The sequence below is a fragment of the Leopardus geoffroyi genome, chromosome B3 (assembly GCF_018350155.1).
Source record: "Leopardus geoffroyi isolate Oge1 chromosome B3, O.geoffroyi_Oge1_pat1.0, whole genome shotgun sequence".
Lineage (NCBI taxonomy): Eukaryota > Metazoa > Chordata > Mammalia > Carnivora > Felidae > Leopardus > Leopardus geoffroyi.
The window spans coordinates 133,655,207-133,668,576 of record NC_059337.1 but is presented as its reverse complement, the minus strand read 5'-3'; the positions used below and the strand labels follow the sequence as shown (position 1 = coordinate 133,668,576).

The 13,370-nt window shown below is 52.0% G+C and overlaps 1 protein-coding gene across 1 annotated transcript in view; it reads right to left on the bottom strand.

The window, feature by feature from the left end:
* KCNK13 (potassium two pore domain channel subfamily K member 13) overlaps nucleotides 1-12,678 on the bottom strand; it is a 106,691-nt gene extending 94,013 nt beyond the window's left edge. The window contains exon 1 of the mRNA XM_045451852.1: nucleotides 11,592-12,678. Coding sequence (XP_045307808.1) covers nucleotides 11,592-11,931 — 340 coding nt within the window. The 5' untranslated portion in view covers nucleotides 11,932-12,678. The remainder of the gene's footprint in view (nucleotides 1-11,591) is intronic.
* Between the last annotated feature and the right edge of the window lie 692 nt (nucleotides 12,679-13,370).

Here is a 13,370-nt window from a genome sequence, read left to right as displayed (position 1 = left end):
TTGTGATCTTCATCAGATGCTTAACACGAGGGAGACCCAAGACACAGAAAAGCTTGCTGTGAATTGGCCAAGAGCTCACAGGCAGAGTCAGGAAGTGAGTCCTGGATCAAATACAGAATTGGAGATGAGAGTCCTGGGGGCAGGAACATTCAAGGCACATCGGTTGTCAAGGTGACGGACTGAACAAGGTCACAAGTTCCAGAGAAGCATGAACTGCAGCAGGAGGTAGAAATCTCCACTTACGTGGACTGCTGGGAGGCACGATGGGCATTACCCAAACCTTTTACCCATGGAACCACAGATATTCTCCCGAGATTCTGCTAGCCAGACCGTTTCTGTCTTCCTATATTATCCTAAGTCAACCCAAGGACCGTCACAACTGAAAAAAGAGGTCACAGGATCTTTGGCCGGCAATTCTTCCCACAACAAGGGCCCGAAAGAAAGAAATGGCAAAGCAGTAGTGGTTCAAAGTGGAACCTTTGAAGGGAGCCTCCAGACCTCTTCCAGCTGGACAACTTCAGACGCTACACAGAAGCTCTCTGGGGGCCTCAGCATCATGGCCAATCACATGAGAATATTAATAGCACTCACCCTCCTGCGGCTGTTATAAGAAATAAACATATATAGGGGCGCCTGGGTGGCTCAGCCAGTTGAGCGTCCGACTTCGGCTCAGGTCACGATCTCACAGTTTGTGGGTTCGAGCCCCGCGTCGGGCTCTGTGCTGACGGCTCAGAGCCTGGAGCCTGCTTCGGATTCTGTGTCTCCCTCTCTCTGTGTCCCTCCCCCACTCATGCTCTGTCTCTCTCTCTGTCTCTCTCTCTCTCTCTCTCAAAAATAAACATTAAAGGGCGCCTGGGTGGCGCAGTCGGTTAAGCGTCCGACTTCAGCCAGGTCACGATCTCGCGGTCCGTGAGTTCGAGCCCCGCGTCGGGCTCTGGGCTGATGGTTCAGAGCCTGGAGCCTGTTTCCGATTCTGTGTCTCCCTCTCTCTCTGCCCCTCCCCCGTTCATGCTCTGTCTCTCTCTGTCCCAAAAATAAATAAACATTGAAAAAAAAATAAACATTAAAAAAAATTCTTTTAAAAAAGAAATAAAACATATATAAAGACGTGTGCTGTGTTTAACCGATGGTAAGCACTCAATACATTTCATAAATCTTATGATACACAAGATTAAAAACCCTATATCACCCCAAATCCGCCAATTTGAGGATTGTTAAATAAACCATTCTACATCAATCAGAACACAGGAAATTCTTGAGAAAGTGTATAGTAAATAATATAAAAGAAAGAAACAGAATAGTATGTACTTCTAGATTACAACACTTCAGTGTAGACATGAGGATCACAGGAGAATATAACTGCCCCAAGTCCTTTTAGAAATTAGAGGGCACGTGATGAAACAGCTAATATGCTAGGCTCACCGTCACTGCTGATCAAGCGTCCTACACAAACAGGTACTCAAGTGAACTGTGAAATCCAGACGCCACTACTGACTAAAAAGGGTTCAGAGCTTCTTGTCTGTCTTGCTTCCAAAGGGAAAGAAGCCAGAACTCACAGATGGCCAAAATTCCACCTGGGAGGCTCAAACTCTTGAGTTAAGCCATCATCAGACCTGCCTGGCCAGGCCAAGGCTGTTTCACAGTGAGAATCCAAATGCCTTTGAGAACACAGGCCCCGCTGTCCCCTGATGGCCCACACCCCAAGTGACACTCGTTTTCATTCGTGGCCTGGCCCCTGGGTTCACTGACCACAGGGTTTCCCTTTAAGGAGAGGTGATCAGTAGAAGAGATACGGACGGAAAGTCTCGCTCTTTTCCGTCCTCCCTTCTTGCCACTTGCCGCGAGTGTCTCTTGGGCACTGCCTGCCACACGCTCGCAAAGCTGAAGAAATCAAGGACTTTCTGCTCACGGCCGGGCGGAAGGACGCCAAGTCCGTCAAGATCAAGAAAAATAAGGAGAACGTGAAGTTTAAAGCCCGATGCAGCAGATACCTTTACACTTTGGTCATCACAGACAAAGAGAAGGCAGAGAAACTGAAGCAGTCCCTGCCCCCAGGTTTGGCAGTAAAGGAGCTGAAATGAACCTGGCACACTGATGTGAACCGTATTCAAGTTTTAAAAATTCTTAAAAAAAAAAAAAACAACAAAAAAAAAACAAGAGAGATGGAGGGCAGGAGTGGTGATCAGAGAATGGGGACAACAGAATTTGAGCACTGAAGCTTCTACAGATGCAGGGGGTATGCTAACGGTGAGACCCTTCAGAAAAGTGATTCGATCTAGGAATCCAGATACGCTGAACTGAAGGAGGCAGAAGACTGGAGGGTAAAAGGAGAGCCACTTCGTGATGGAGACACCACTTGACGAGGCGCGTCCCCCGCTGTCCTCAGTGAACTGTGTGCTTCTGGCTACGGTGATGTCCTCCTGTGCAAGCTGAGAGTGTCCCCGTGTGTAAAGTCACTAATGCACGGTGACCACAGTCTTGCCCTGCTCTTCTCGCCAGCCGCCTAAGGGATGGGATGCTGCTCGCTGGGCCGGCCCCCCGGCCCTTTCTCCCTGTGGCGAGACCCGGTAACAGGCTGAATGAGAAAAAGCTACAACACGTTGGAGAGGTGAAGTCACTTGTGATGACAGAGAACAGAGAGAGATGGAGGAGGGGGGCGCGGGGGGGGGGGGGCAGGCCGGCTGAGAGAATCCGAGATAAGACGCCGCAGAACTCCTGTGACATACGGGAGACTATGAGAGAAGAGAAAGAACATTCCTCTGTTATAAGTACTGTTTTTTTAAATTTACGTTTATTTCTTTTTGAGAGACAGAGAGAGACAGAGCACAAGAAGGGGAGGGGCAGAGAGAGAAGGAGACACAGAATCCGAAGCAGGCTCCGGGCTATGAGCTAGAGCCCGACGCGGGGCTCGAACCCACAGACCGTGAGATCATGATCTGAGCCGAAGTCGGACACTTAATTGACTGAGCCACCCAGGTGCCCCAAACATTCCTCTGTTATAAATGTCTAAGATTCTTTGGAGAGGGGCGCCTGGGTGGCTCAGTCGGTTAAATGTCCGACTTTGGCTCAGGTCATGATCTCAGGGTTTGTGAGCTCGAGCCCCGCGTTGGGCTCTCAGTGCAGAGCTCGCTTCAGATGCTTCTTCAGAGCCACCTTCAGACGCTCTGTCCCCTTCTCTCCTACCCCTCCCCCACTTGTGGGTGGGTGTGTGCCAGGGTGTGCGTGCGCACGCATGCACGCATGCATCCGTGCTCACTCGCTCTCTCTCTCAAAAATAAACATTTTTTTAAAAAAAGATTCTTTGGAGATATGCAAGCAAAAACTGAATTTACTTTCTCCTTACTTTGGGCTAATTGACCATGCTTCTTTGAATGGCACACCACCCTTGGGGCCCCAAGGGGCGCAAGAATTATTCGGGTTACATTCACGCCAGATCTGTCTGTCTCTTGTGGAGAAAAGTATGGGGGGAGTGGTGGCAGGGAGAGAACAGGATGGCATCCAGGACAAAAGATGGAGAAGGCACCATGCTCCATAGGAGAAGAATTTGGTGAAACCAGCTGAGATTAGCACGTCTGTGGACGAGCCAGCGTATGCACAGGGGAGACGAGAGGGATGTCCTGCAACAGAGCTCCCACTCCAAGATCCTGAAGTTTTCCAAGAAGGAAACAAATAACTGAAACAGCCCAGCGTTCGCAGGACAGACAGCGTTCACAGGTGAGCTTCTTCATGAAGTTTTAGAAGAGAGAGATGATCCTCTCATCAATCCTGGGTGAATGCAATTGCCTAAGCCACGCCCCCCACTCCCTCTTTCCCCATCACTAGGCACCACCCCTCCTTAAACAAGGTGTCACCATGCACCGTCACTGTTCAATGGGACAATACAGTAAAACACTTCGAAAGCTACTGCTATGGCGTGGGGTGGGGAGCACTTGGGAAAGTACCGAACAGAAACTAGCCCTCGTATACGATCTGGATGGAAAGGTATTTTCTAAGCACAACCACAATGGAAGACACCGCAAGGAAGTATAAAACTGCACAGAAATTAAAAGTTTCTAAGTCTAATAGATGCTGAACAGAAAACAGAAGTGGGTGGAAAGTATGGCACAAACACCACAAAGGGCCCAAATCCTAAAAATCTAAAGCACACATATACGATGATTAACATGACACCACCCCCCTCGTTCCCGATGGCAACACAGGGGAAGAATTCGCTGGCTCATTCAGGGAAGATGAACTATAAGTATTTTTAATAAGCACTTAAAACTAATCATCTTTAGTGTACAAAGAAACCCTAATTATGAGGTTCATTTTTACCAAATTACAACAATATGCTCAAGTCATATGGGAAAAAATGGCTATATGGAAAACAATCAGATACAAAATATGATCTGTTTCCGTGACCTTAAGATGTACCTTTCCCCAACATTTTAATTTTTCACTGTTTTTGTTTTGTTTTTTTGAAGTTTATTTATTTTGAAAGAGAGAGACAAAGAGCGAGTGGGGGAGGGGCAGAGATAGGGAGAGGGAGAATCCTAAACAGGCTCCGTGCTCCGCACAGAGCCTGACACGGGGCTCAATCCCACAACCCTGGGATCACGACCTGAGCTGAAATCAAGAGTCAGACACCTAACCAACAGAGCCACCCAGGTGCCCCTCCCCAACGTTTTAATGTTGATTTATTTTTGAGGCTGGGGGGTGGGGGTGGGGAGGGACAGAGAGGGGGACAGAGGATCCAAAGCAGGTCCTGCGCTGACAGCAGAGAGCCTGACGCCGGGCTCAATCCCGAGATCACGACCTGAGCCGAAGTCAGATGCTTTACTGACTGAGCCACCCAGGCGCCCCGAGATGTTTTTATTCTTGCTGAATGCCTGTTCATGATGTCAGTTTATAGCTTTATACTGCAGAATGGTGTTTCTCAATATTTTCTTTGAACCGGATATAATTTGATTGCAAAAGCTCTTTCTTCAACTTTGTTCCCATGTAGGGAAAAAAAAAACAGATCCCAGAAACAAAATTCAGTTCAGCACCACGTAGCTATGCATACTGACCAGGCCACATCACAAACTTGTCAGCCCAGCTCCTGAGCCCCACGAGCCTTGTAGGATGCTGCTATAGGAGTGCCTGTCACAAGCCACAGCCAGGACCAGAAAGGGGTGCCAGCGTAATTATTTCTGTTTGACCAAAATGAATACGACTGTTGTTGCAAATCTGGAAATCTACCTTGAGTGTTACACCCCGGAAGCGGGGCTTGGCCGGTCTCTGCCAGAGCCTCCCAGATGGGCACAAGCCATGTTCCCCTTCTTAGCCCAAGCCAGAGCATCCCTGCATCTGGACAGGCTGCTCTGGGCTAAATCAGCTTGCTCCTCGCGTACTTAACTACCAGCTGGTGAGGAGGTCCACCAAGACAAGAACCGAGCACATCTCACCTCCTCTCCACTCCAGCGCGGCCACCAGTTTGTCTATGCTCTGAAGCACAGGGGGCCTTGCCCCAGTCAGCAACATCCCCAAACCACAGCCGTCCGGACCTCAGAGCTCTCAAACTTTCATGTGCACTTCTAACAAGGTCCGGGATGATGCCGATACCACGGGTTCCATCAACCACTCTCAGAACAGCAAGGATCCCCGGAGGGAAGTGTCAGTCTTCAACCGTATGCCCCCTCCCATCAAACGGGCCTCAAGTGCTCCCTGTACCGCCTACATCACAGCCATCTGGGGAAGTTTCTTAAAATGCAGACCCACTGCACGAGCAGCTCCGAGAGAGGGGCCCAAACACCTACATTTTAACAAGCACCATACTCCCCTCACGTGAGTTCTTGTAGACAGCAAAGCTTGGGAACTGCCAGTAGAGAATTCTAAATGTCCTTACTGGACCACACCACGGGGAGCTGCGTGTCTGCCTCGCGTGGCTTCTGAGTTTGGCAGAAGGACTTTTGCTGAATTGCACCTTGCCTTGAGGGGTCCTCCTATGCCACGCAGGAGCACACACTTCTCTTTCATATTTACAGGCTAAAAGCTGTAGAGAGGATGACTCATCACACTACCTACTCCCATTCATGACCATCTGCGAGAAAAATTTCATTCGCGGATAAAAAAAAAAAAAAGTTGGGTGTTTTCCAAACAGCCAGCCTGGAGAAGAGGAACCATTTAACGGTTGTCTTTGTCCCTTTATTTTGACAACTGGCAGCTCAGAGCCAAACGTGGGGCTCACTTCTGGCAATTACGCAGGTCCTTTTGACCTAAACCTCTGCGTATTAACAATACGGCTCAGCTCGACTCTCCCACTCATGTGTTCTCGTCTCCCCAGTGTCTTAAATCCATCACCCTCCATTGCTAGTGCGCTGTACGGATGGATGGGTGGTAGGCATCTGGGCTGTCCACCAATATCGAGTCTTATCCACTTCCGGACTCAGGGGAGTAGTGTGGTTCCCCGAGTCCTTGAAGTTGGGTGTGGCCCTGTGATTTGATTTGGTCAATGAAATGTGTGTGGAGGGGACGTGTGTCACTGCCAGGTGGTGACCGCTGAGTTGCTGGTACTCCACCCTTCAGCCTTTCCCTCCCCTTCCCGGGCAGTCCTGCAAGCATGAGCTAATGCAGAAGAGTCACAACATAAAGGAAACCTGACCACGGGGCCCACAGAGGACCACTCTGGGCAGTCACCACACCCCCGGGAGCCTGGTGAAAGTAACAAGTAAACTCCCGTTGTGCTAAGTTGCTGAGATTCGGGGATGACCTAAAACCTAAGCCTACCCCGACCATATCATAGGCAAATGCCCTCAAGTCCTTTCTGGAGAGAAGCTGAGTTCTAAATACACAGCAAATATAGACACAAACTCCTAACAAAAGCCTGTTCGAGAGAAAAGATATTTTATAGAAGATTATGTTGAGGATACACGGTCACCCTACTTCTCTGAGTACTTCAGATTCGTTCTTGTTTCAGTCTGATCACCAGCCTCTTTCAGAGTCAACATCCCCGAGTTGTGTTTTCATAGTCTGCTCTTTTTAAACATACATACATCATATTTACCTATTCACTTAAGTGTATAATCCAATGGCATTAAATACATTCACTCTGTTGTTTAGCCATCATGGTCCCCAACAGAAAAGCCCTCTTCATAAAACAACCCTTCCCTTCTTCCCCCAGCCTCTGGTAACTTCTGTCCTGCCTTCCATTCCTATGGAATTTCCCTACTCCAGGTACCTCATAGGAGTGGAATTATATAATGTGTCCGTCTGTGTCTGGCTTATTTCACCAAGTATAATGTTTTCAAGGTCCAAATGTGTTGTAGCATACATCAAAATTCCATTCCTTTTCCTGGCTGAATAGTATTCCATCGTCTGTACCTACCACATTGTGTTTATCCATTCATCTGTTGACAAACACTTGGGTTGTTTCCACCTTTTGGCTATAATAAATAATTCTTTTTAAAAAAATTTTTTTAACGTTTATTTATTTTTGAGACAGAGGGAGACAGAGCATGAACGGGGGAGGGTCAGAGAGAGGGAGACACAGAATCTGAAACAGGCTCCAGGCTCTGAGCAGTCAGCACAGAGCCCGACGCGGGGCTCGAACTCATGGACCGTGAGATCGTGACCTGAGCCGAAGTCGGCTGCTTAACCGACTGAGCCACCCAGGCGTCCCTATAATAAATAATTCTGCAACACACACAGTGCACAATATCTGAGTATCTGCTTTCAATTCTTCTGACTATGTCCCCTACAAGTGGAATTGCTGGGTCATATGGTAGTTCTATGTTCAGCCTTTTGAGAAACCGCTAAACTAATTGTTCACTCTGCTCTGACTTTTAAATCAAAGGTCTCAGACAATCGGTGCATGAAATCCTCAGTTGCATTTTCAGGAAAACGTTGCTTGCTTGTGAACATCACCCACTATCCTATGCAATGTCGCCTGTATAAAATCCCCAGGGGAAACATTTTTTGAGGATTAGGTGTTGGGATAAGGTTGGTGCTTCCTGTTTTCTGATAATAAGAATTCCAGAATGGATCATGACGCTGCCGGGGAGCTTACAGCCAGATTTCAAACTTGAACAGTCACTGTTGATGCCCCGACCACACCTCTTGGGACCCCCTTTACCAGTTCTGGGCACTCAGGCCTGACTTCAAATGGGCAGCGCCTGTATCTTTGTCAGAGGACTGCCCTTGGGCTGCCCACGAAGGAAAAAAAAAAAAAAAAAAGCCAAAAGTACAGGTTTTCCCCATTATCTGTAAGTCTGCCTTACGCCGCTTTGCTTTTATGAAAGCCCTACGTTAGTACTTGTCATTGCTAACTGAAAGAAACCAGAAGGTTTTTACTTTTAGGAAATGCTAATTGTTTCATCTTTTTATGCCAGCTCAGTAAAAAAAAAAAAAAGCAAAAACCACTCCACTTTGGGATGGTGGGGGAAATCCCTACCTGGGAATTATTCTTGTGCTCTCCCTGCTCTCCAAGCCACTTTAACCAATTCCCGACAGGTGTGGGTATAGAGATACCCTGGTACCCTTACCTAGGGTCATTCTGGGCCACGAGCTTTGCACTGTTTCAAGCTTCCACCTGGGATTGAGGGCCAGTAGCCAACTACGGTTCCTGCCCTAACAGCAGACCCCACGGTGACTTACTTCCCTTTCTGGGTCACTTCCTCCTTCACCTGCCTGTGTCCCCTGCACCTGCCGATCCTCTCAAATTCTTGACTCAGTGTCTGCTTCCGGAAGGAACCTAAATGAACACAAAGCTCCCCTCTAGCAACTTTCCTAGATCCATTTGCTTTCCATATTTCTGTTCTTCTTTACCCTGGTTCTGAAGTTTTATTTACATTTTTAAAAAATTCTTCCACTGTATGCTTTCTTGCATACTTCAAAGTCTTTGCAGAATAAAGCATGGTGGAACTATTTTAGACCAAGAGAAAAAACAAACAACCCCCCCCAAAAAAACCCCATCATGTAATGTTACACTTAAATACAAGATAAAAGATTTACTGAATAGGATCCCAATTTTAAAAAATACCTATGTACATATGTGTATGCACTGGACAAACGAAAAGCAAGAAATGCGCCAGTTAACAATGATTAACTTGGGGTGATGTCACTGCAGATGGTTTCACTTTTTTTCTTCTTTATGTTACAAGGAACGTGAAGCCTCCTTGTCTGTAAAACGGGGACACAGTCATACCTGCCTCATGGAGTTGCGTCGATCGAAATTAAGCGTAAGTGTAATGCAGTAATTAGCTGTATCACATATTTACATAATAATCACAGTATGTGCCTAATATGTACCCTAATAAAGGGTAGCGGGTGCCGTAATTACGAAAGCAATTAATGAAACAATCTAAGAGGAAATGTTAGAATTGAGAAAGTAAAAAAAAAAACCACAACAATCCACACTTCAGGCTTTGTAAAGAACATTCGCTTACATGAGCTCGTTCTCCCTTGAGAACCCTTGCAGGAGGATCAGGGTTAGGGAGAGGGAGTGGGCAGGAGACAGAAGCTAATATTTACTCAATGGCTAACATGTGCCAATGCCAAGGTGGCCACTTTGTAGATGTCTCAGGTGAGAAGCATGGGGCTCAGAATGGGTAAGAAACTTGCCCAAGAGGCGGGACCCATGGCTCCAACTCCAGACTCCTGGTCCAGTTTTCCTTCTGCTCCAAAAGGCTCCAATGTGTCATTGCCCCTCAAGAGCCTGTGTCCGTACCTGCCCACCTGTCCGTGACATTCTCAGTTTCGAAGGCACCAACGTTCACCAGTCTATACATACAAGCTGCTCCTTCCTATCTCTATGTCCCTGGGGAGCGCCAAGGGGTGGCTTGTGGTGCGTGGGGTGGATTTAGCTCCCCAATCTCTCCCCAAGCCATCCCAAATGAATAGTCAGTCTGAATAAAAACACCGCACTAGCTATGCGGACACAGAGTCAAGGTCAGCTCCACAGTAATACTTCTCAGCCGGGTTGTTCGCCCCAAGTCCTCTCTACGCAGAAATTCTGGAACCATCTTCAGAGACAAAGGAGTTGACACACTGGGGGATTTAGGGAATTCTGTGAAGAGAGCCCGGCAGCGATTGTGGGCTGGGACAGAGAGCCGTGATGACTTGTACTCTCTATCCCCCCCCCCCGCCCCCGCCCTGGGGGCACGTGTTCTAATCATCACAGAGAATGCTACCAGAGTATGTCTTGCTACCCTGTAGCTGTTGTGTCATACGTCCTTGCTGATGGGCAGGGGCCCGGTGTGGAAGGGGCCTGGGATTATGAGCGGGACAGTGTAGCACAAAGTGCTTCAGAGAGAGCCTGTGTGTCCCTCACCCTGCCAATCCTCCCCGGCCTGCCTCCTACTCCCCGGCTGAAACCCTGGGCTTTTCTAGACTAACCCTGGGAAATCTTTCTGGACTAATCAGGGCTGAGGCTGATCTGTTATACTCTGTGCTCCCGCTCCTGGCAGAACATCGACCTAAGACAACCATGCGTGGGAGCTTCCAGCAAGTTTGCCTTATCACCCCGCCTCACTGACAAGCTCTCCTCCCCGGCACAGGGTCCAGAGCCACAGAGCACTCGACGCACCCTGCTGATGTTCCCCAGGCTCTGGCGGCTGGCAGCTACCACCTTTACGGGTCATTTTTCAAAGCCCCTCATCCGCTTCAGCTCCCTCCTTTCCTCAGAATTTCAATACCGTCTTCCCCAACCCCCTTCGCACTCGATTATGCTTCAAAGGTGAACAGTCTTCAGAGATGCGGTACAAACACTGCCAACGTTTTCCTTCTGCTGAGAATAAAGGCATAACCGACCATAGCCCTGTCACACTCTTGCTCAAAAACTCTCAATGGCTCCCAATTGCCTCTAGATAAGTTCTAGCTCCTCAGTTTGGCAGTCAAGGTCCCCCTTCATGCCTGTAGCCAGGAGACCTTCCTTCCACTACGTCATATAGATCAGGTAGCTCACGGGGCAACCCCCGAATGCAATTCTCTTCTCCTCTAGACCGCAAAAAACGCTTCAGTCTCCAAACCATACCTAACACTAACTGGTTCAACCCGAAGGTCACCCCGCCCCCTTCCTTCCCACCCTCATTAGCACTTTTGCCTCCCTGGTTCCCCTTTGGTAGTCAGTCCCATTCTTCTCTCTGTAAGTGTGAAGCCACGGACAATCTTTTTAATTTCGTGCCTCCCCCTCTAACTAACCCTTGCCTCACGCAGAGTCCTAAGGCAATACATGTTGCTGGGTTCCCGTTCCGATTCGTAAGCTTTCCCCCTAAAGTCACATGGACTCAAGCTCTGTCTCCTCACCTAGGCTGAAAACCCTTCAGAGCAATTCAAGAATCCTTCAACCTCCCCCACCCCGCGAACTGTGCTAACAAGCAGGCCCCGACTCAGGAGGTCTGGGGAGGGGCTGACCCCGCATTTCTAACCATCTCCCAGGTGATGCGGCTGCAGGTGCTCTGGGGAGCACATTCGGAGAAGCGGGGAGGCAACACCACCTGTTGATCAGGCAACAGCTCACATCTGTGCAGCCGGGCTGAGCGCGGAGGCGGAAGACGCCAAGACCGCGAAGCGGCCGGCCGGGGAAATGCCAGCGGGGCCGGCCGGCCCTCCGCCCCCCAGCGACGCCCACTTACCTATGGTGGACACGACGGTGCCCACGAAGTAGAAGGCGCCGGTGAAGTCCCAGCGCGGCCGGGCGCTGTCCACGCGGATGCCGGCCTCGGTGGCCTCCTCGTAGTGGCGGAGGAAGCCGCGCAGCTCCTCGCGGCTCAGGTTGTGGCGGCGGCTGAAGTTGGCCAGGCGCTCCTCCCAGCGCTGCTTGGCTTGGCGCTCGTGCGCCAGCTCCAGCGCCGAGAACACGGCGGCGCCGCCCAGCAGGTAGAGCACGATGAGCGCGGCGAGCAGCAGGAAGCGCGCGTTGTCCTCGTTCAGGTGGCCCGGGCCGCAGCTGCAGCCGCAACCCCGGCCGGCCATGGCCGGGCCCCCGGGGGCAGTCCCGCGCTGGGCGGCCGTGGCCGCGGGCCGACTCTCGCCCGGGCCGCCCGGGAGCTCGCGGCTCAGCCCGTCCCCGGACGTCCGACGGCCGGCTCGCCCATGACCGCTGGGCGCTCCCCCAGGCCGCGCGGCTCCCCAGGCCGCCGCCTCGTCGGCCGCTGCTGCTGCACCAGCTCCCCACGTCCGCCTCGACTCCTGGTTTCAAATCCGCTTTGTCGCCTCCGTCCCCACACGCCTTGGAGTTCTAAACGCTCAAGGTCCGAGTGACCCGGGGCACAGTCCGCTTCTTCTTGGCACGAGGACGCGGGCGCCGTTTCCACCCGACGCGCGCCCAGCTCGGCTCGGATTGGGGAGGGGGCGTGGCGCGTCCTCAGCGCAAGTTGGGGCGGACTTGCATTTCTCCCGAGGCGAAGGTCTCGGGGCCGGCGGTCTCCGTCGCTTCAACCATCGCTTCTCAAGCCGCCGACGGCCAGGGCGCGGGGTGTCAGTGTGCCGGCGCCGGTGGTGCCTCCCCAGATGGATCCGTGGTGCTGCGTGCCAGTCGCTGCGTGGCGCGGGGACTCAGGCCTCTGGGTAGTTACCCACCAGCTGCCGGGGCTTAGAGACCGGAGCAGGTTCCCGGCGGGCGCACCCCCAGGGACTGCGCGGAGCGGGGTCCGCGGATTCCTACGCCGCGCCGGGGCCCCCACGCTGCGCGGCATCCGGCGGGCGGACGGGCTGGAGGAGGAGACCAGAAAGGGAGGTTGGAATGAGCGGACCAGGGAAGTTAGGGGCATCTCCCCCAGGGCAGCCTCCCTCTCCTTGCCCGGGCCATGCGCCCTTGGGTCCGGCGCGGGGGCGTCTTCCGATCCCACGTGTCCGCTCCGCCGGTGTGAAGCGCGCGTCCCTAGCCAGCCCCAGCTCCCGGAGAGGGGGCTGAGGACCGGGGGCTGGAGAGTTCCATCCTCTCCATCCGGCCTTGGCCGCCTCAGTGAGCGCCAGAGATTTTGTGCTGCCGGGGCGCAGCGCAGAGCGTTCTCCCCCCACCCCATGCAGAGCAGCGGCGAGGCTCCCCAGCAAACGGGCCAGGGGCTCCCTCCCCGATACCTCGCCTTTCAGGGGACGCCGGCGCAGCCTCTGCGCTGGACTCTCACCTCCCGGGGAGAGCCCCCTCCGCGCCGCTCTGTCGGGACTGTCCTCAGGTCCCCTCTTCGGCGCGGCTCTGCTCTGCAGAACGGCGCTGGGAGCAGAGGTCCACGCCGGGCACTGCCCTGCCTGGCTGGCTCGCTCCGACGCTGCAACAGGTGGAGCCACGCGGCTGCGGGCGGCAGCGTCTCCACCCCGGCCTCTGCCTCCCGGCCGCGCCGGGCCTCTCCCTTCCCTGGTCTCCGACCGCAGGTGCGGGCTCTGGGCGGGCCCACCCACCCGGGGGCTGCAGC